At 38.7% G+C, this 23,668-nt stretch overlaps 1 protein-coding gene across 1 annotated transcript in view; it reads left to right on the top strand.

The window, feature by feature from the left end:
* LOC150085312 (histone-lysine N-methyltransferase MECOM-like) overlaps window positions 1–23,366 on the top strand; it is an 81,808-nt gene extending 58,442 nt beyond the window's left edge. The window contains exon 3 of the mRNA XM_090373143.1: window positions 21,008–23,366. Coding sequence (XP_090229269.1) covers window positions 21,008–23,366 — 2,359 coding nt within the window. The remainder of the gene's footprint in view (window positions 1–21,007) is intronic.
* Window positions 23,367–23,668: the final 302 nt, after the last annotated feature.

Genomic DNA, 23,668 nt, shown 5'->3' with positions numbered 1-23,668 from the left:
GGGTGGATCAATTTCCCTGTCTTTCTCCGTTTGGCATGACGAAGGATATCCGGTCGTCGAAGTCAACTCCACTCACTGAGCGAGTAGATACGGGAGATCGGGGGTGGGGGATAACCAGGGAAACAATCACCACAAAAGGGTCTGCTGAGCTCTGTGGCAGCATTCATGTTTGCACTTACACACGCAAATGCACGCCAATGTTCACCGAGTGCCACTTGGAGCTGCCATAACAATAAACTATTAGAACTTGCAACGTGAAGCATCTCGAAGAAAATTATAATTTTTAAAAATGAGAAAGAAACCACACAAATCTTTATTACCAGCATGCTCAGAATAAAATAATCCAAGCTCTAAGATCGAGTTCGAAACCTCTTTTGAATTCGCTGACATTTAACGAACTGTAAACAGTATATTTCTCAGTCACATTACGACAAAGTGGAAAAGTTCTACATATAATAAACCTATCCCTGCCCTGAGTGCCATTAAAAAGTTCACGTCACAAACTGCATGATCTCTGTGATGTGAACTTTTTAATGGCATCTTTCAGAGGATAAGGATCATTAGAGTATCATTTCGCTAATATCGCGCAGATCTTTTTGAAAGAAAAACCAGTTATTTTAGTGTACACCGTAAAAGGCCAAACCCCTATCTGTACTAAAATGGTAAACAGATAAGAAAGGATTAGGTTATTTAGAACAAATGCAAAGGCAATTAAGACCACGAGGCATAAGTACATCTGTTTTTGAAGAATGAATAACCATAGTTTACGAAAGAAACTCAACGACCATCACCTGAGACCGACTTACTCGGTCATGTGTGAAAGAAACTCCATAAAAATTGCTTCCGGTCGAAGAGAAATTCGAATCCAGGCTTTGTCCACAAGGTGCGCAAGAACACCATAAAAGTATTCCCTTTCTCCATTGAGTAGAACGTTCTCTTTAAGTGCCGATAGCATAAAACGAGATCAGAACTAGGAATTTATACGTGATTGCCAGAGGGCAGGATTCTCATAGAAAACTTTTCTTCTATCTCTCCTTTTATTTTCTATTTCCCCCAGCTTTCTCTCTCTCTTCCCTTCCTCAAGTATAAAAAACAATACATAATGATACACTTAACATTTGTCTTGAATCTTCGGTGTCCTACCAAAAGTTTTGACAACTGTCCAAAGTGCGCCATAACTTTTGGTAAAATAGTGTAAATGTTAAGAGGATAATGTGTTAAGGTTTGATCAGTAGATAAACTGTTTTTCTTGAAGATAATAAAGCACTCAAAATTATTATATTTATTTTCGAATTCGAAATATGTACATAATGGCGCCAAACGTTTCGTAGTATTTTCTTACCACTTCTTCAGTGACTACAAGGAAACTAAGGGTTATTATTATGGAATTCTTAAAAATTTTAGTAGAATTAAAAGTTTTAACAAATCAAGCTAAGATCTACTTTGAATAATTTTGTTTTAAAGTTAATATAGTAAATGACAATAATAACCATAATACGTTGTTTACTATATAAAAATTAACCTTATTTATTTTAAAAATTATAATGAATACTCGACAGTCACTGATGTCCCATACTCAATACGAGAATCTTTACCAAAGAGTAAGACAAATATTTTTTTCCTTCAAGAGAGCCAATTTCAACACGTGAAGAGTCTCTGGACATGGATGGTGAATTGCAATTCACTACTCAGGTCATTCCATGCACGATGGAGGAGATTACGTACTGTGATCTGGTCACATAAATCTAGATTATATTTTTTTCTATGTATATTTGCACCAACTCTATTTAAGGACAGGATTGTAAACATGACGTTAGGATCAATAACAATTTTAATAAAATATAGATCTTTAGGGCCCAATCTAATCTGGGATGGCATCGCCCTCAAATTCCAGATTACACTGGAATCTGACTGCAGGCTGAATGTGTTCAACATCATGCGTACAAGTAGCATTCAGGTGGGGGACACTGAGAACGGGCTCTCCACTGGGAGGACGTAATCAGGACACGGCACTGGCAAATTACAGAACCATCTTACATCTTCGTGGAAAGAACAGTGATTACGACCAATGCGTAAAAGGACCACAGTTGAGACCCATCTAAACGGAGCGGATGCCTTGTGGCCTTAGTTGTTTTGGTCGAAATCGACTAACAAACAACAGGCTTTCTTCGATATGATTATCTTTCAACAGAGTATATATTCATATGCAGATTGATAAATGCCATCAAATGGAAAAACAGACAAATCGGTACCATTATTTTTCAATGTGTTGTAAGCTCTTTGATTCTCCAAGAACTTGTTATATCGGTCCACCACCTTCCTGATGCCTTTGGCAAAGAAAGTATTGGGTTGAATCTGAAGATGAGTACGAGTTTTTGACCTCTTCTTAATTTTGAAAATCAGTGCCCACGCAACGCTGCTTTGGGTGGTCCACAAAGGTGGTAGTCAGATGGAACAAGATCCATCCTATAGGTAGGTGAAGGAGAAAGTTTGATATCAGTTTTCGAATCATTTAAATGTTTTTCCTATACTGCTGCTGCTGTCGCACGTATACACTCTCGCCTAAAAGTTTGGAATCACGTTTCATTTTTCTTAATTTCAAAAGTTTTTATTAAAATAGGACCATCTTGTCTACAAATTTTTATTCAGATATTTTTTGTTATGTACAAAACCCTAATTATGTATTAAAAAAACTGAAATAATATTTAAGAAATATTTCAGAAATTTCCAGAAAGGCGTAGGAGAATATGGTAGAACATTGTGAAAGATTCTAGAATATTCTAGAAAGTGGGAGTATTGTTTCAATATTATTGAAGATTGTAGATGATTCTAGAGAGTTTTGCAATTTAAATTGAGGATTAAGAGCTGTAACTTAAAAGATAATTCATTCAGAAAGAGTGTGGTGTAAGTTTTGTGTGTTTCCTCAAATATTGCAAGACACAAGGAACTGAGCGTTGAAAAGAGAAGTGCTATTGTAACTCTGTTTAAAGAAAGTTATTCCATGGGAAGTATTGGAAGAAAACTAGGTCCTTCATTTAAAGGAATACAAACTACCATTCGATGATTCAAGAAGGCTGGAAATTTAAAGGACAAACCACGATCAGAAAGACAGCGCGTAACAACGGAAGCACAAGATAAGACCATAACACTCTTTTCTAAAAGCAATCGACGACTTACTGCACCTGAAATCTGAGCTGAGCTCAACAGGAACAGAGAAACTCCAGTGTCTACATCAACTGTAAAAACGTCTTAAACAAGCAGGACTTCATGGTCGGGTAGTGGTCCGAAAACCAGGAAACCGAAAGAAACGGTTGGTTTGGCTCTGAGTCATCAATATTGGACAATTGAAGAGTGGAAAAACGTGATGTGGACGAATGAATCCAAATTTGAAATTTTTGGATCCAAGCGTAGAGTTTGTGAGATGATCAACCGAAGGAAAAAATGGTGCCACATTGTTTAGTGTCTACAACCAAGCATGGTGGTGTTTCCATCATGATCTGGGATTGCTTCTGTTTTTCTGGAGTGGTTCACATCGTCAGAATTGAAGGAATTTTAAGAAAAGAAGGCTATGAAAACATTTTCGAACATAATGCGATATCCTTTGGATTTGACTTTGTGGAAGAAATTTTATATTACAAGACAATGACCCAAAGCAAAACACTAAGCTGTTCAGGGACTTCCTAGCAACTAAACAACAGGAGGGAGTATTGAAAATTACGGTGGGCCACCCGAATCGTCTGACTTAAACCCAATAGAGCTTATATGGGATTATCTAGACCGTCAAGTTTGTCCATCTTCAAAAAATTTATGGGAACCTTGCAGATCGCTTGGAATGATGTTAGTCAAGACACTCTGATAAAATTAATCATTGGAATGCGACGTTAGGCAGTGATAAAATCTCTGGGAGGATAGTTTGATGAAAAATCAGTATGGTTGTTAATATAATATTAATAATAATATTAATCATTAATAATATTAATGGTTTCAATATTTTTTGCTGTAAATTTTTCAATGCTTAATAAAAAAAATTAAATACTTTGTAGTCTGTTGTTTTGTTTTGTTTTAATTAAACCTTACATTGTTACAGCTAATTTAAAAAAAAATAAATAAAGAAAAATTGTTGTCATATACTATGATTCCAATCATTTAGGCAGGAGTGTACATTGTCAGGAAAAACATTCCCTTTTGAGAATAATCCCCCGCATTTTGTACAAATAGCAAGTTTCATATCTTCTCCAAAACTGTTCTCCATCATGGCAATATTTGTCGAATTTTAACTCAATTCAGTTTTACACAATTGCATCCTCTGATTTTGAATTTGTCTTAGTGTGTGTGTGTGATCACTGGCCAAAAAAAAATTAGAAACCTTTTTCAATTGGCATCAACAAATAATTAAAGGTACCGTATGCAAATATAAGTTCTCATGTGGTATGATCACAAGTTCTTGGTATCAGATAAGTACTATACGTTCTTCTGTGGCTTCGCAGTCGATCAAACAATCTATTCAATATCCACAAAGGTTGCTTTTGGAACACGGTTAGCAGGAGCCACATTTGAAAAACTAAAGAAAATCACTGGAGTGTCGAAAGCAACAGTGTGCAATGAGTGTAAATCGTAGATGGTAGGATCAAAGTATGGCGTTAACCTCAAGAAGCCAGGCGTCCAAACTCTCTCATCTTTACCATCCAAGCAGCTGGAGATGCTATCATACTAAGAGGTATATTTTATTGGTAAGGACTGGATCCACTCCTACTGTTAGTAGGTCTTCATTCTGCAATGCTTCATTTTTACCCGAATTGCAATGGATTCTTTTAAGAGCGCACCGCAACTATCCACCGTACAAAATTTGTATCTGATCTTAGGAATGGAATCTTTCAAGAATATTCCCAAGATTCCCACCATCTCTACCCGGGGCACCTAATTCATTCTTCAGATCTGAATCCATTTGAGAATATGTCTAGGAGGGGGTGGTAGTAGGGGTTTTAGGAGCATCAGTGACTAAGGCCATTTTGCTCCGTGTATATTGGCTGTAAATTTTGTTTTCGGAGGTCAATTTTCTGTTTGCTGGACAAAAAGGCCGAGTTTCCAGAAGAAAAAAACACGTTACCCTCACCTGAGATCGACTAACTCAGCCACTTTGTGAAAAACGCCCATAAAAATTCCTCAAGTCATCGACGGGACTCGAACTCAGGTCTTTTCCACCCGGTGTGGAGAAGACAGCGATCCTACCAACTGTGCTACCCACGAGTGCTAATGTCTGCGATATACTGGAAAAAGAAGTTGAGGCTTCACAGTCCTCTGTCGACTACAATAGAACAATTAACAAATATCTTGATGGAAGGATGGTCAAACCTGTGGCTTGGCTCTTCAGACATCGCAGTGGTATCCCCGCTACGATGTGCAAAGGCTGTAATTCGGGCAAAAGTTGGCCCTACTAGATACTGAATAACGCTTTCTAATTTTTTGGCCCGTGAGTGTAGAAAGTTTGATGTTCACAAGAGTGCGTTCTGGCATGGTAACTTTGAATGCTTATAGTATTCACAACATAACAGTGCAGTTTTAGCTATTGCGGTGATCCTGTTTTCAATTTTAAGGGATCTTCCTTAAGGGCCACTTGGATTTCAAATCAAATCACATGACCGGGGTGACTACGCTGATGATCCACCCTCTCCCTCGAGATGTAGCCTCATCGGTGAACTGAATTATGTAGTCGAATCTCACATCCACATCATCAATTACTACGAAGCAGCACCACAAGGCAACTTAGACCAAGAGGCACCAATATATCGTATCCATCATATTTTCAACTAACCAGATTCGCTAACGCTTTGATTTTATTAAAAAGACAATTGAAGAGGAGTTTAGGATTCAATGGGACTCCATACCTTTTTTTCGAGAGAGACTTTTGTTGGTGTTCTTAGCAGGATTATTCCTGCTATCATTATAAAGCGTAGGATATTATCTAAAACAACAAAATGGGTGTGTCGCGTGCTTACCCTTGTTTTGAATCTAAATAGGCATCCTACACGTCACTAACCACTATTACTTTCCGATGTACCTTCTATGAGTCGACATCTCGACACAACCGGTTCGCCCTGGAAATAATGAGGAATCAGTGCAAAAGGGGAGGGGGATTTCCCCGCAGCCGGTGGTTTTTCAGTGTTGCAACGTGCAACAGAATTTTCCTGAAGTAACCACAGTTGTTACAATATTTAGTGGTCTGTAATTTATTTTTCCCCATATGCTTAATATGTTTACTCCGAGGCCAACGCTGAGGAAATTATGGAATTTTTATAACTGTTCCACGACTAAGTTGACACACCCTGTCTAATAAATTTAGAAGTCTAAATGTAAAAATTATTCCTTCTGTTTCTTTATGGCAGGTAAGAACAGAGGCGTCACCATTGTGTGCGAGGAACTAGTGCCAACCATAATTGGAATGAGTTCTTATCTTCCCTTAATTTCACTAAAGATTAAAAAAATTGAGGACTTTTAACCTCGTATGTATTTTATTTTGTATGCGCCATCTTGTGTCAGGCAATGGAGCAAACGGACAGTATTAGTAGTGGCTTATGATGGGAAAAAAACCAAGCTTATACAGCATCAGCCAAAAAGAAAGACACTTCCCAACATTCCCTCTCCAATAGTTTGTCCATTTCTTCCTTGAGTTTACCTAAACTATAAACTTCCACAACGACAGATGGAAGTTTGTCCCAACAATCAACCACTCTTTGGCTAAAGGCAAACTTCCACACATCTATACTGCAACTCTCCTTCCTCAACTTGAATTTATGCCCCGTCAAGTGCGTAATCTGAGCAAGAGGAAGGATTCCACAAACATTGAGCATGCTCAAACCATTCAAAGCCTTAAACACCTTAATCAGATCATCTCGCAGGTGCCTAGTCTCCAGACGCTGCAATTTGCGGAACTGAAGCCTTTCTTGGTAAGAGCACCCCCTTTGATCCCCTTCACCAATCTCTTTGCCCTTCTCTGTACTCGTTCCAGCAGCTCTACATCCTTCCTAAAATGTGGTCTTCAGACCTATATTCAATCTCAAGATGTGGCCTGGGCATTGATATCTGAATTTTGCTCATATTATATAGAAATCACATCCACCATAATTTTGTGTTTGGGTTGACTTTATTAATAAAAGTCAAGTAAGCAGCAGTCATTATCAATCCACTGCAGGATGGAAGCCTCCTCAACAATTCATGTTGAGGGAAATGGACAATAATCTGCCAAGCTGGTCCAGTGGGAGTTGGCAGATCGACCGTATTTAGCAGTCAGGGGCTTGAACCCCGGTCTACTCAAAGAGTGTGTGTGCTACTACGCTCCTGCTACTGACCACTCGACTACTATCCGTCTATAATTACTGCTCTATAAACTGTCAACTGATTTTTGAAATTAACCATCGTCCACGACACTACAGTGCCTTCCCCAATTGGGGAATCTGGATGGTTAAAATCCCATCAGGTTGAGAAATTTTCAGAGGCCTCTTCAATCGGAACTGTAGTTCACCATCGCATACGGCGGGTATGTAGGATATTTTCTCTTGAATCATTCCAGGCAGGTTGAGAAATTTTCAGAGGCCTCTTCAATCGGAACTGTAGTTCACCATCGCATACGGCGGGTATGTAGGATATTTTCTCTTGAATCATTCCAGGTTTTTCATCCCACATTATATGCAAATCAGCCCATGAACACATTCTTGGACACACCCAATACACAGGACAAAACCGTATCAGAAGTAGAGTGGTATAAAAACTGGTGCAGTATCGTCAAAGTAATAATAATTGCAAGCAAAAGCAATGACTTCTATGCACGAACCAAGTGTTTCGTTTCTGCGCATCCGGCACGTTGCCCATTCATTTCACCACGTAGTTGATTGCAACCATTATAATATCCAGTACTGATCTACAATGTATGTATGAAAAGAATAAATAATATTTTCCGGATTTTTAATGAAATTTGGAAAAACAGGACAAATCGTTCTAACAGTGCAAAGTATAAAATTTCATGAAAATCCATCTACTGGGAGTCTAGTTATTACATGCAGACGGACGAACAAAGACATAATAATTGCAATAATTGAAATGCAGGATGGTCTGGTGGTCCAATTTTAATGAAATTTAGGATGGATTGAAAAATCTTTATATAAGGCTTAAATATAAAACTGCATGAAAATCTATCCACCAGGAGCCGAGTTATTACATGCGGACGGACAGACAGAAGGTCATGATGAAGACAATAGGCGTATTACGCATAAATGAAAATTCGCCTAAAAATAATTTTTTTTCTAAAATTCGTTTAAAGTATTTAAACAATATTTACAATGCTGAGTTAAGATTCACTTTACTCGTTTCTGTGCTGAGGCAACAGAGGTCGCGAGGATTGCTTGATGAAAATTATAACCAGAAGAAAAGATGATTTGGAAAATCTTTATTAGGCGGAGAAACCCTCGCCCACCCTTGCGTTTGTTCATTAAGAATAGCGTTGAAACCGAAACAAATTAGCACACTTTGGAACTATGAAATAGCGCACGATTAAAAAAATATACAAAGTACAGGGAAGAGTGGGTAACCGAAACCATAATAAAAAAAAAAGGACGGATTATTTATCATTCTTTCTTTCACTCTCTTGTCTTCAAAAGCGGTCATAAGGGTGTGGTCAATGAACCATTAGAGATACGGTGAAATGCAGCAAAATTCCAGCGTTAGGCGTGGATGTACAATCGTCTGTCCGTTACCTCAGATGTGAATGTAGGTTAGGTGCCTTGTTATGTCGTAAGACAGAAAGAGTAAGGAAGAAAAAAAAAAAAAAGAAGAAAAAAAAATCTAGGCCAGAGATGTCAGTTGGATGGAGTGAAGTAGAAATGATGAATATCACCCTTCAGGCTTGCTTAATTCTCTGAGGTCACTCAGAAATCAGACAGACAGCGAATCATTTTTATCTCGATCCTCATCTGTGACGTTAAACCTAATTACCCAATATTTTAAAATAGAGTGGGCATTCCAGGTATGAATCACGCATAGTAAACACTCGTTGATAGGGCATTTGATGTTATAAAGTGCTGTTATTGTTAGTTGATTGATAATTATCACTGATGGTTACTCCGATTTAATGAACTAATGCGTCGATAAACACATTATATGTGTAAATCAAGATCCCTATCGTTTATAGCTAGTTAATTAAAATCAAGACGTCTTTGACAGCTTACACCAATTGTCTAGAAAAACTGGAATTACATTACCTTGGCAAAATATCAGAGCAACATCACTGGAAGTTTAATAAAGATATTGCCACGGCCAGCCACTTCCTTTGATCGATCTATCTCGGTCGAGGATTGAATAGATTTTCATCCAGCAAAAGAAAGTTGGGTTCTATAGCTATCCCGAAACCCCATTACCTTAGATGCCTTAGCTCTCAACTCTCAAAACACCAAAACAGGTCCAGAGATTTCAAAGGGACAACGTTACGTGCCAGAGCATTGCACACAGAGTGATATAATTCGTGGGGTGGCAGCGCCACCGTACAACCAATCAAGACGAACTAAAGCTCCACTTGAAGAGTCCATTGAAAATTTCTCCAGTTTCAGTGGCGATTGGAGCAAAAATCTCTCTATATGAGTGACTAGTATGAATTCGCTATATTTTCACTAAAGATATAAATAAAATATTCATCCTGTGAATCTTTGGTGGTGGTTGTTTAAATATTCGGTTGTGTGGTCTACCAAGAACTTAAACATTAAGTTAAAGACCAAGGAATACTTGAGCACTTTCCATAAAACAGGTTTTTATGGAAACAAGACTAGGGGGAGGGGGGAACTTTCTCATTAAAGAAGACAGTTCGTAGAAATCGTCTCTGTGGCAATTCAATTTCAACAGAAGTGTTTCGCTCTGGTAAAAAAGGAGGGAAGGCAGTAACTTCGCTGGTTTCTGTAGACTCTTTTGATGAATCCACTGGACCATATCTAGGTGAATCTAAAAAAAGCACGCTTGACCCGGCTATTACTAACCGATACAGAATCATGTTCGTGCTTTTATGTGGCGTACTTAAGAAACCCATCTTCAATTCCCTCACGTACCATCTTAGGAATGACGTTTTAGAAAAATAAACTTTTTTCCGGGCGCTCTTCATTTTTGAATGGCAGTGTATTTATAGAGACTAAGTGAAAGGGATAAAAGTTATATGAAAATGACCCTTATTGGAAATCAGTAGTTTTAATTAACTATAAACCAACTTAATTTATTAGACATTTTGCTTGGCGTGTTCCAAGACTGGTTTGTCTGCGAGAAAAAAAATTAAATAAAAAAAAAAAACAGGAAAACTTGCCTCATTAATATTAGTGAACAAAGAAAGTAATAATTTCTCTGTTTCTACTACTGTACGATGAAATCTCTACATCTAGAGGTATTTTTGATTTAATTACATGAAAGGAAGCAATAAGAACACGTATAAGAATTCTTGCTTGTCTTAAATACTAATGAACCCAGTTCTGGTCTTGAGAAGGATGGCTACCATTGCCCGAGTTAACATCATGCACCTTAACAATACGAATTTGTCTTCCTGTTTGTTACCACTGCTCAGCTACCAGTTCAAGGTCACAATTTAGAGCTTAAGTAAAAGGTTATCAGTCTTCGCTATCTTTATAATGCCAGAAGATATCCACCCTTAAGAGGAAATGAAAATAAACATTAAACATCCTGTACTTTCCTTGTGGAACACGGCTATGCAGGACCCCACTTCATTTAGAGGGCGTGATGTGGGAATTCGCCATTCTATGCATTTTATTACTCATAAATGATTCTTAGAATCTGAAAAAACCAATTCGTCTGTTATGTTAATAGCAATGATTCCTTCAAGGAAAAACTTTTCCGGGAGGAAATATATGATGATGCATCATGATAGGTATTTGCTTTAGGGAAAAATCAATCGGTGTCCTTGTCACTGCAATGGTAACTTGGTACACGTGTGTGCCGCATTGATGACCACTGTTTTAAGAATATTAGCATATAAACATCCCTTTTGAGAGCTGATGCGTTGAATATGTCCCATGTTTGGAGCATGCAATTTCGAGAATAATTTCTAGGCAATGAAACATTTAAATGAATCAATGTTGTTGTTGTTGAGTTTTAGGAGCATCGGCGACTAAGGGGATATTGCTCAGTGTATATTGTCTGTAAATTGCGTGTATTCTGTAGCCGATTTTCTGTTTTCTGGAAGAAAAACCCTAGTTTCCGGGAGGAAAAACCATGCTATCCTCGCCTGAGACCGATTAACCCGGCCACTTTGTGAAAAAAGGCCCATAAAAATTCCTCACATTATTGACGGGACTAGAACCGAAGTCTTCTCCATCCGGTGTGAGGAGGACGGTGATTCTACCAAATGTGCTACCCACGAAGGCAAAGGAATCAATTAATGGACAAATAATTATGGATGGTTTGAAGGTGGGGGATTCCTTTGGATATTTATTCATATTGTACCAGGGAAAGATCTGGAAAGATTGTACCAAGAAAAAATTGTAACATGATTATAACAAGAAAGACTGATTGGGAAAGATTGTACCAAGGAAAGATTTGCATATTGTGCCGGCTGAAAAACCGAAAACAGTTAACCGGAGAAAATCCTATTCTCTCCGACCAATCATCTAACTACAGTCCAGATTGAAGAGACCATTAAAAACTTTTGTGATCTCCAAACAAGCGACAAATCCTTCATGCTGTCTAACAAATCTACAAATCTATAGATTACACGTCAATGTCGTGTTACAAAATACAATTATTTTATAATTATAAAAATATTAATTGAAATTATGTTTTTCTCACGTTAAAAAATTAATTAAAATATTCTTATTTTGTTCATTCTATTGCTGGGTAATTTTATTTAAAGTATATTTAAGATCAAAACTTTTCACATCTGGGATTGTAATTTATGCGCATGTGCGTTATATTTGAAATTTTTTATTGGTAAAAGTTTACTTGTAACCACTTGAGCGAACATAAAACGGACATGCGCCTCAGTAGGCGTGGAAGTGTAGGGACTCCTCACTCTCATTGGAGTACGTTCACTCCTGATCGTAGATAACGAATTGACAATCACGGTTCATAATCTACGTTCGGGAGTGAGCGATCGAATTAGGCGACTGGATGGCCAGATCTTATTTTCACTTCCTCAAGAGTTCAATGAAATTCGTTGATATGTGAAAAAGTGGATTCCGAGCTGTTTGCAATCCTCGCTGCTCTCTGAATAAAGTTCTTCCTGGTGGCTTCAAGATTCAATCTTTTCTTGTAGAAAGCTTGCTGTTGTCAGGTTGATACTGTGAAAAAATGGAAGTGATGTAATTAATTTGTGAAGCAGTTTTGTGTCAGAATGGTTTCTTCGTTCCTCTAGCATCTAAAGATTGAAATATTTCAAAATTAGGTACAATATTTTCTGTGGTAGAGCACTGGTCCACAATTTGAGGTGACCAGTGAATCTTTCTTGGGTATTCCTCTACTTCAGTGATAAGTGATACTTGACAAAGGTTCCAGAGTTGTTGCGAAGCAAATTCGAGTATCGAAAGAAGAATTATAAACAGATAAACGGGAAATCTGAGGTTGATAAACTTTATGGTTTCTCTTGATAACCCATATATTGATTACCTGACTAATCGTGTTCGTCATATGACTGTCAAAGCTGTAAATGCACTCAGTGATCACTGAATTATGACCGCTACCTGATACCATATTGGGCTACCGTTCGCACTGATAACAGCCACTGTTCGCCTTGGCATTGACTGCACTAGACGCCTGAAGACGTCCGTAGGGATCTGCAGCCATGCTGCCTGCAAGGCTTTCCACAGTGTCAGAATAGATGGCGGCTGCATGTCCATACGCCTCACTTCCCCTCCTAAAACATCCCAAAAGGGTTCAGTTGGATTGAGGTTGGGAGAATTTCAGTGAAACGTTGTTCCATACGCACCAGGGGGTCCTAGTTCTTGCTAGCATAGCATGCCCTATATTAAGCAATCACGGCCACCTGCCCTGGACAGTAGGCACCATGCATTTGGGTCCATGGAGTCGTGTTGCTTGCATCACACACGAAGCCTTCCGTTGGCGTGTTGTGCCAGGTATTTGGACTCATCCGACCAGCACACTCATTTCCAGTTTCCTCCAGTGTCCAATCAGCGTGTTTTTGACACAATAGCATTTACCGTCGACGATGATCAGCGGTGAGGAGAGAATGTCTCTTTGGTAGTCTGCTATGGAGCTCATACATCTCAGTATGTGCTGCTTCACCCTTTGCTCACAATGAACGTCCATCACGTGTCAAACCATCTCCCATTCTGTCGGCGGGAGATGGTTTGACAAGTTCGACATCATTCTTTGTACATCTTAACCAGGTGGGCCGTGAGTTACAGACAAGGCGTGCCGTTTCCGATATGGAAGTACCCTACACACGAGCTCCCACAATCATGCCATTTTGAAACTCCGTGCGCAAGTCCCATACCTGCTACTTTGACTTTGCCTTGCATGACCAGATGCAAATGCTCTAGCGTACGAAGCTGTTTTGCTTTTTATACTGCGAGCTATGGGGCGTATTCCTTTACGGATGGGGTGGTCACAATTCAGTGGCACTGAGTGTAAGTGCAATCCTTTGTTTATTAATTTCAGCTGAAAAAGAGAAATTGGTTAAGGTATTCTGAAAGGTGATGTATCTTTTGAATCATCTGTTGATGTGAGAAACTATACCATCAGCAAACATAAGAATGTGTGTACTCTAAAACAGAATGGGCAGTAGAGATGAGCCTTGAGGGATTCCCTATACAGATAAGAACTCAGCCGATAAGTGCATATCTGTTTAAGTATCCAGCGAGGTCTTTAGATAGAAGGTTTCAATTGTAAGTCTGCCAAAGGACATCATATTGAGATAAAACGGATCCCTAAATATAGGAAAAGTTGGTCTCTGGGCTGCAAATGCGACTGGTGTAGGTGAGCCTCGACCCAGAAACATAAGCTAAGTACATCCTATATGTTACCAGGGAAACTACAGTTGGGCTTCCAATTTCCAAGTTAAAATTAAAGAGAATATCGCAATGCTAACGATTTCTGTTTGTCTTTTTCCTGGGAGGATGGGACCGAATTATACACTAAGAATTGACAATATTCGAGTTTTCTTCAATCACTTGTGATATTTTGTGATTATTTCATCCATGATATTAAAAATGTGTTTATTCTTACCAGCGAATCTAAGAAAGCAGCCATATTCACTCAACTGTGATGGCAAAGGAAAAAAAAATCCTTCAAAATAGTGCAGACAGGAAGTACAAAAAGGGTTGCTAGTTACCACGCAATAGCCTCGTACCACACAATGACAGGATATTGCTTTGAAGGTATTTTCTCACAGATTATAAACTAACCAAACCCTGAGCTAGTTTTCCTAATGTGTTTTTACGATTTCTTAGAACGAAGTTTTTTCTCCTCTCTTTCTCTCGAAACAGAAAAGCAACCCATTATCGCTATTCAGTCTGTTCTTTCTTAATTTTTTTTAACTTAATGCGCATGATAAACGTGTTCATTCAACTGTCAGCACGATGTTTGGTGGAAGATGTCAAAGCAGTGCGAATTACTAGTTTGGGTGGTGTTGCAGTGTAAATTGTTTTCCTGTTGAAAACAGCAAAAAATATTAAAGGTGCCACTGTATTTAGTGAACAACAATTTATGTATTATTACTAGCTTCAACATTTAGTAAAAGATATACACTGAGTAGTCACTTTATTAGATACACATATCTGACAGCGAGTAAGCCCACCCCTCTCTTAACCTCCAGAACAGCCTAAAATCATAGTGGCATGGATCCAACGAGATTTTGAAAACATACCATAAGAATGTTAACATGTATGTACTGCTAGTACATGTTGACTCAATTGCTTCCTACAGTTGGTGCAAATTCGATACGGATCTCTACTCCGAAGAGCTCATTCCAACTCATACCATATGTTTTCAATTGAATTGAAATCTGGTTATTGGGGAGGCAGTAGTCTGAATTCACTTCTTGTTCCTGGAACCAGCTCTGTACAATTTTGGCCTTGAAATGTGGCTCAGTATCTGGTTGGGCGAATCCACTCAGAGATGGATACCTTGCCATGAAGGACTGCGGCGTGGTTTTAAATGATTTCTAGATTACTTGTAGCATCTAAATGTTACTCCACTGGTACCAAGGAACCCAATGTGCATCATGTAAGCACTCCCACACCATTAGACCGCCACCACCAGCTTGCATCGTTGACACCTGGTAGGATAATCCATGAACCATATTCTGGTTCGATGTAGGTGTGAATCAGCAACAACCGGGATTCGTCAGTCCAGGAAACGTTTTTTCAATCCTACACTCTCCAATGTTGGTGTTCCTAAGCCCAGCGTAACCGTACTGTTTGGTGTTCCTATCTATGACTTTGTTAGTCTGCGCCGGTAACACAGTGGTTATAATCACCGTCCTCCCCAATACTGGATGAAAAATGGCGGGAGTAGAATCCCGTGAATGACTTGAGGAATTTTTATGGCCTTTTTTTTTTTTTTTTCACTCTGTGGCTGGGTTAGTCGGTCTGAGGCGTAGATGGAAAGGTCCCCTCCCCCGGAAACTGTTTTTTTTTTTTTTTTTGTCCAAATAAGCAAGCAAACCGGCCACAGGATACATGCAATTTATGGACATAATACACATAAGTAGATGAGTTGGCTCTCGAGTAGCCCTAATATGACAGTTTTTACGCCCATTCGCGCACTGGACTAGGCGTAAAAACACAGGGCACCCTACGTATCTGATTTATATCTGATGGTACGAACACGTGATACTATTACTACAGGAGTAGTGCATTTCATAAAAAGGAGAGCTATCCTACTCAATGTAAAATTAATTATGAATCAGAAGTTCTCTGTCCATATATGCATTTTTCAAAAATAATAATACTATCAAATCTTTTCACACAACTCTTACATACCAGGACGCTGTTCGCGTAACATTCAGTTATGGGCTTTTAACTTTAATCCCATGCAATAGCTGAGTAAGACGGTCTTGGGCAGGTATGGATTAAATTCTTCCTCCCCCTCCCTGTAAAATATGGATATTTCATCCAGCAAAACAATACATCCACCATATAACACACTCAATTTACGGACGATATTATATCAACTCATGGCCTTAGCAGCTTTGGCACAAAATCTCAGCAGCCTAACCAAACCCAGATTATAACCTTTGAGTGCATTTTAGAGGCCTTAAGATACGGAAATCGCAGCTAATCGGGTTCTTTGATTAACTTCATTCCATGTATAAAGAGTGGTTGTTTTGAATCTTGTGAATCTGTGCCGATGGGCAGATAGCCTTTTTCACCCAAAGAACCATTCAGATGGCAGTAGAATCTGATATGCTTTAAGTTAGGACCTTCTATAGGACTAACTGACACCGTAGTCTACTTTGAAGACAAGCCTATATCCTGTAGGATGATTGAACACTCTCAAATGACTCGATCCGGATAGGTTAATGTTGAAGCTACGTTATAATTAATCTTAGCTACACATTTTCTGGTGAGAATATTCCTTTATTAGTATTAGCATTACGCTTTTGCTGCATAGCCAAAATAATTAATAAATAATAATAAAATGAAATAAACTACCTATTTGACTCTTTCTTCACATGACTTTTGAATTCCCCGAAGCTCTGAGCCTCAACCACCAATGCATACAATTTATTCCAATATAATTAAGAACTCGCTGGCTAAAATAAATCCTCCTGCAATCTGGGCTGAACCTCTTTCCCCATAATTTGGATTTATAGCCTCCAGTTCTGAAATTATTTATAACAGTGAAAATTTCACCCTGGTTCATTTTACTTTCTCCTCTCCTTATACATCTCAGGCTAATCTTCCAGTACCGATCCTAGCACCACTGTTATTTTTGATTAATGTAGGGAGTGGAAAAACTCCGCGTCTGAATTTAAAAGAAAAGAAAAGAATTAATGGTTCATGCGGTTATTTAGGAGGAAATTAAAACACAGAAAACTTTTTGTAATGTGCGCCGAGTCAGTGTATCTTTTCCAAATCATCTACACACATTACTAGCTGCTTGCATAGCGTTTGTGTCCAGTTTATACTCAAAGTAAACACCGATGTTTTCTTGAATACCTGTCTCACCCTTTTGTTGTCAAACTTGCTTCAAATACTTCTGTTTTGTGAAGGTGGCAACGTAACCTTTTGTATTTATTGGTTGTTCTTTCTCATTACGTTGAAAAAAAAGAAAACAAAAAGACTCTTCCAGTTTCTCAAAACAATTTTGAAGATTAATTGCTCTTTGATGAAACTTGGGAACTAGAAATGGGAATGTATCTTCAGTTAAACTACAGTAACTCTTAGACCATGGCCAATGCCCACATATCACCTTCTGTAATCTTAAATTAATGTTGAGGACTTAATTTTTAATTGTTGTTAAAGTTTAAGCCCATAAAATTTCTTCTTAGTCATATGAGATTGAAACCCAGGTCTTTTCCATAGATTGAAGAAGAGTAGCGACTGTAATTCAAACTCAGACATAACGGATCAACTCTCAGCTTGGTGACCATATGCGGGTTCCCATTAAATTCATAAGATTAATAAAAGAAATGAGTATAATATTCGAGAGGTATTTTACAGGAGAGTGTACCATGGACCTCCAGAGAAATGGGGAGATAATGGATTGTATTTACAGCCTTGGAATTGAATAAAAAAATGAAGATGCTTTAATGGACAATATATATGAAATTAATAAAATAAAATTATCCGACCTAGCACATAAAGTATCCATTCTCAGGTTATATAAGGCAATTTCAAGTAGACGACTACAAAGATACAACCATCATTGTGATAAATCCTCAAAGCAAGTACTTCTTAAAAAAAAAAACCAAACAGATGAAATGCCTCTTTGTCCCTTGTGAAATGATTAAACTAGAAAATATATAGAGGTCACATGACCACGGAGGAAAACAAATGAATCCATTGCGATTCAGAGATACCGTCGAAGCAATACGAATTTAGATTGGCTGTCTTTGTTCTTTTTGGCTCATATGATGATTTATGGATAGCTGTTAGAGAACTTTAAACTCCACACTTAAATAACATTATTTATCTCTCATACAAAAACTAGCCAGAGTAGTGTAATTACGCCTTGATTACCATATTTGCATATGAAAAATTGGAACAATTCCAAACTGGGAATGCTTAATCGTAATTATTAGTTCTTTCTGCCTGAAACAATATGAACTAGTCGTGTCCTGGGCATTAATTAGACTCAATGAGTTGACAGGTATGGATACGAGTGGGGCGAGGTCCTTGGCTGTAGCTTCATCGTGGTTGATGTACGATTTAGTTTAAATAATTCCAGAGCACTGCAACAGGAAAAAAACGTGCAAAATCGAAATATTCCTTCGAACATCTTCCTTATTAATCTTACTTAAAACATTATATAATAATAAAAAGAAAGGAGATAATGAGCATTTTCGGTTGCATTTTTTAGAACTCCATTACTCTGAGTTCCGGATTCTTTGTCCTTGATATCATGCAAAATACTTTAGGCCTAATGATCTACTCTCTAGGAGGAAGAATAAGAAAGACAGACATTATGGATAATTAAAGGCTATGCAGGGTATTTATTTCATAAAGTAATTTACCATTTCCTATTCTGGTATGATAAGGAGTTCCCAGACTTTTTTGGTTCACTGAGCTGTCTTAAAAAGTACGCTTATCTTTGGGCTGGACGGAGAGATTGAAGTTCGTAAACTATTTGTAATGTGGGTGATGTAACCAATTAACCTAAAGAGATTCTTTGCATTGGAAAAGCAGACAAAGCGGCGGGGTACATAAGTGGTAAAACAATATAAAAATGGAGTCTTGTCTGCGAAAAATATGTCCAGAAGCTGATGAACTTTTGAAGAGTTTGCTCAACTCATTCAACTGTATGAAGTATTATTGCTCCGAAATATCTCTAAAGCAAATTCAAACACTAAACTTTGGCAACCATTTCTGGACAGATCATGTCTATTGTACATAATTTTACGATGGTTGAGGTAAGGAGAGTTTCCAGGCTATCCCAAACACTATATTTGTTCCTCGATAAACTGCGAGACTGTTTTTGGATAAATGACTGGGAGTAAGGTCCTGCAGAAAAATGGTATTTCCAGTTGCATCTAGGTTATCCAGTTCTTTAACACTTTTGTTGCTAAAATTGGTATGTATTTACCATCATCCTATTTATAGATACAACAGATTCAGTACCTTGATACGAAAAATAACCCAAAAACATTTTTCAGTAGGGTGTTTGGTAATTTGGTGCGTGTACACATTCTCCATCTAACCTCCACACACGCTGAAGTCTCATAAACCTCAAAAATGCCTGTCATAACTAAAGAAAACTTTTCTCCCATCTGCTTTAGTCCACCTTTTGTGCGTGCCTGTTCAGTTGTTTTGTTCCTGGCCCAATTCAGTGTTTTTTTCTTCATACTTTCAGTCAAAAGTTGCCTTTTGATTGGCTTACGAGCTCTCTGACCAACCTCTAAAAGGCTGCGACGGGCTGTTGAATCACATATTTCACACCAGTTCCAGCCAAATCCTTTTGTAAATCAGAACTGGTCAAGGTGAAGGTCCGTTTTACTCTTCTGATTACACGGCCATCAGTTCTGGGTGTTCTTTTTCTTTTCCCTCAACGTTAGCCTTTTCTTTGAGGTGAAATTGAACCTGTCTCATGTTTAAGCTTGACGGTTTTGTTGACAGCTCCCGACCTCACTTTACACAGTTCTGCTATCTCACTCTAAGGGAAGTACATTCACGGGTCAAAAAATTAGAGATCTTTTGCGACGTCAACAGATATTTAACGTACGCTATGAAAATGTAAGTTGTCACGTGGTATGTTCTGTTGGTGGGCAATGGATTCTTTCAAGACAACGCAAGTATCCACCGTTCAAAAATTCTGTATCTGAATTATTCCAGGAACATTCCCAAGATTTCTATCACCTACCTTGGCAGCCAAATTCTTCGGATGTGAATCCAGTTGGGAATGTCTGAGATATGTTGGAAAAGGCAATTTAGCTTCGCAGTTTTCTACCGATCACGATACAGAAGCTGACAAATATCCTAATGGAAGAATGGTTAAATCTGAAACTATACCTATACTCCCTCAGACACCTAGTCGAATCTATGCTACGACTTATACTGGCCATAATTCGGGAAAAAGGTGGTATAAATAGACATTAACAAGTTGATAAAAGATAATATACCAGGTTGGTTGGTTGTAGGGTTTAGGAAACCAGCAACTTAGGCAATATTGCACCATATATAATGTCTGTAAATTGCGTGCGTTCTGTGGTCATTTTGCTGTTTGCTGGAAGAAAAAACCCGAGTTTCCGGGAGTAAAAACTACGCTACCCTTTTCTAAGACCGATCAACTCAGCCAGTTTTGAGAAAATCCCAAAACATTCCTCGTGTCATTAAAAGGATTAACTCAAGTCTTTCCATTTGGTGTGGGAAGATACTAACTGTGCTACCCACGAGGGCATAAAAATACCAGAATTCTCATTTTGTTCGTATTAAATTGCAAAAGAGTGTGCTATGTTAAGATATGCAATGAGTACTTACTCCATTAAAAATGAAATTTTCTGTTATATTGGCCAACATCCACATAAGATATTCTAAATCATCTCACATCAAAGTACTTGAATGGGGAAAAATATTCCCGTTTATTTTGACTAAAACACACAAACCAACTATTTCATTAATCAGTAGGTAAATCATTATCGGGGCCATATATGGCTAATAGGAGCAATTAATGATTTTCATGCAGACTTTCCTTGCGGAAGAATACTTCAATGAGTAAGGATATTCTTCCTAAAGGAAAAATAGTTCTTAGTTTTTAATGTAGAATACGTTGATAATAATAAGAATTAATATTTAACAGTCTATAACTGTTTATAAGTGAATGCTATATGCGATGTTTTGCTTTTCTTATATAGCTTTAAAGAGCATGCCTTGAGGGGTGGCCCCTACTGCCAGGACCAAGGTGAGGAACGTGAATACAAGTGCGATCGCTGTCCAAAAGTATTCAACTGGAGAAGTAACCTCAACCGCCACCAGGTGGCGCATACCGATTGTCGTAGATACGTTTGCGAAAACTGCAAGAAAACCTTCACCGATCCCAGTAACCTTCAACGTCATGTTCGTTCTCAGCACATTGGAGCCAGATCACACGCCTGCCCTGAATGTGGAAAGACTTTTGCAACCACAAGCGGTTTAAAACAACATACTCATATTCACAGTAGTGTGAAACCTTTCCGATGCGAAGTGTGTTTCAAAGCTTATACTCAGTTCTCTAATCTGTGTCGTCATAAACGCATGCACGCCACCTGTCGGATGCAGATCAAATGTAACCAGTGCAAGCAACTTTTTTCCACAGTTACGTCACTCGCTAAACACAGGAAATACTGTGACAATAAACCAACAGATCCTGCAGCTGATGTAAATTTCCGACAGAGACATTTTAACAAGTCTTTTGCTTCTGAGTCCCAAGAAGCAAATTTATCACTTCCATCCCCTTCTTTGGTATATCATCCACTTTACACGTCACCTATTGTTCCCTATCCAGTTCTTCCAGGAGTGCAACTACCGCAGGGATTTCTCAATCCACTCCCTCCTCTGCTAATCCCCGAAGGTACTCCCGACGCGAAGACGGAAACCGAAACCGTACCGAGTTATGGGTCATTCAACAGTGACAAGCTGAGCCTGGTCAAATCCAACTCCGAGGGCACGGATTCTGATGTTTCTGAAGAAACCACTTCTTACCAGGGTAGTGAGGAAACCTCATCTCTCTCAGACATAGAATACGAGAAGCATCTCTCAAACGCAGGGTCATCTCCAAGTGCGTGCAATTCTCCAGACATGTTTACAGCTCAAAGGCAAAGTTCTCCAAAGTTAGCTGCCGTCTGCCCAGAACCCGAAACCATGGGAGCGGTTTACCCAGCAAACGGCATAATCAGGTCCTTGCGTTTCGACTGTTCGAATGGTAACAGCGACGTGGATATGCCGTATGACCTGTCGCAGAACAAGAATCGGCAACCAGCTCGCGACTCAACTGAATTCCATTCAAAAATGTCCGAATCGGAGGAGATCTGTAACGAAGAACCGCTGGACTTAAGGGTAATACCAAAGAAGGTCCCTTCTCCTATTAAGGATATGCACCATAACCTTCGCATCTGTCTTGACTCAAAGTCAGCAGACCAGAAAGACAACGACTATCAAGAGAGTCCAACTCCATCGTGTCCTTCCCCGGTCCAGCTTGCTTATCCACGTCCTTTGCATCCGATGCTTCTTGAGTCCATGTATCGGATGGAGCAGGAAAAGATCGCTCTCACACTCTTCAGCAATCCTGAGAGAATGATTCCAGCATTTCCGTCCAATTATCCCTTCTTAGGTCCTTTGTTGAACAACGCCCCTTCTTTAGACTTCATGAAGGCGCAGATGGGAAAGTTAGGAAAGCCAGTCCACGACATCCTCTCGTCGCACCTGACCAAAACCAAAGAGAGATACTCATGCAAGTTCTGTGGTAAAGTGTTTCCTCGATCGGCCAATCTCACACGCCATCTACGTACCCATACTGGAGAACAGCCGTATAAATGTAAGTACTGTGAGCGTTCATTTAGCATTTCGTCCAATTTACAGCGACACGTAAGAAACATCCACAACAAAGAGAAACCTTTCAAATGTCCACTGTGCGATCGCTGCTTTGGTCAACAAACCAACCTCGATCGTCATCTAAAAAAACACGAGTCCGACGGACCGACCATTCTTGATGATTCTCCAAAACGCGCCGTTGAAGATGGCGACAAGGACGAAAGGTACTTCGACGAAATCCGCAACTTCATTGGTAAGGTAACCCAACACGGTCAGGTCAGCACGGCAAACGTGTCAGAACCGGGACGGCCCGAATATTCATTCTCCAAACGGCCATTCGCCGAACTCGAAGGCTCCACGTCACCTAAATCCTTAAGCGAGACCTCAGGAAATGTTGATAATACGCCACCAAGCGGAGAAATTTCCGCGAAAAGGCAAAAATCTGAACTAAGTGTCTCTCCAGTTAACTCCGATACAACACCATTTCATTATAACGGAGACAATGGCTACCAACGAACTACCGGAAGTGATGCAGAACTTTCAGTGCACAGCCAGAAGGGTTCGTCTTCTGATGAAGAAAATACATCTAATCAGTTGCATCCTGTGTACATCTCACGTAACCTAGAAGAGCCAACGACAGAAGAGGAAGAAGAAGAGATAAATTCTACAAGCAGTAATGAGAAAGTTTCCTTAAATGGTGAATGAAAAGATCTCCTTTCTGAATTAAATCTCAATAATAATAGTAATAATTATAATAATAATAATGAAAAACTAGTCAAAATGTATTTGAAATTCTTAAAAGATTTATAATTCTATGTTTTGTGTGTTTAATTATTCTGAAGATAAAAATATTTGTTTAAAAGAGGTGCTAAGAGTTTAAAAATTTATAAGGGCAAATTATGGTTTCTCATTATGACGTAAAAATTTGTTTTCCAAGCATGCGCAGAACTAGAAAGCAAAAAAATGGAAATTAACGAAATCTGAGCACATTTTTCGTGTATATTTCA

The sequence above is a fragment of the Mastigoproctus giganteus genome, chromosome 5, assembly GCF_048544385.1.
Source record: "Mastigoproctus giganteus isolate SK-2022 chromosome 5, ASM4854438v1, whole genome shotgun sequence".
NCBI classification, from domain to species: domain Eukaryota; kingdom Metazoa; phylum Arthropoda; class Arachnida; order Uropygi; family Thelyphonidae; genus Mastigoproctus; species Mastigoproctus giganteus.
The sequence above is the reverse complement of the archived record's forward strand: the minus strand, read 5'-3'. Positions and strand labels throughout refer to the sequence as shown.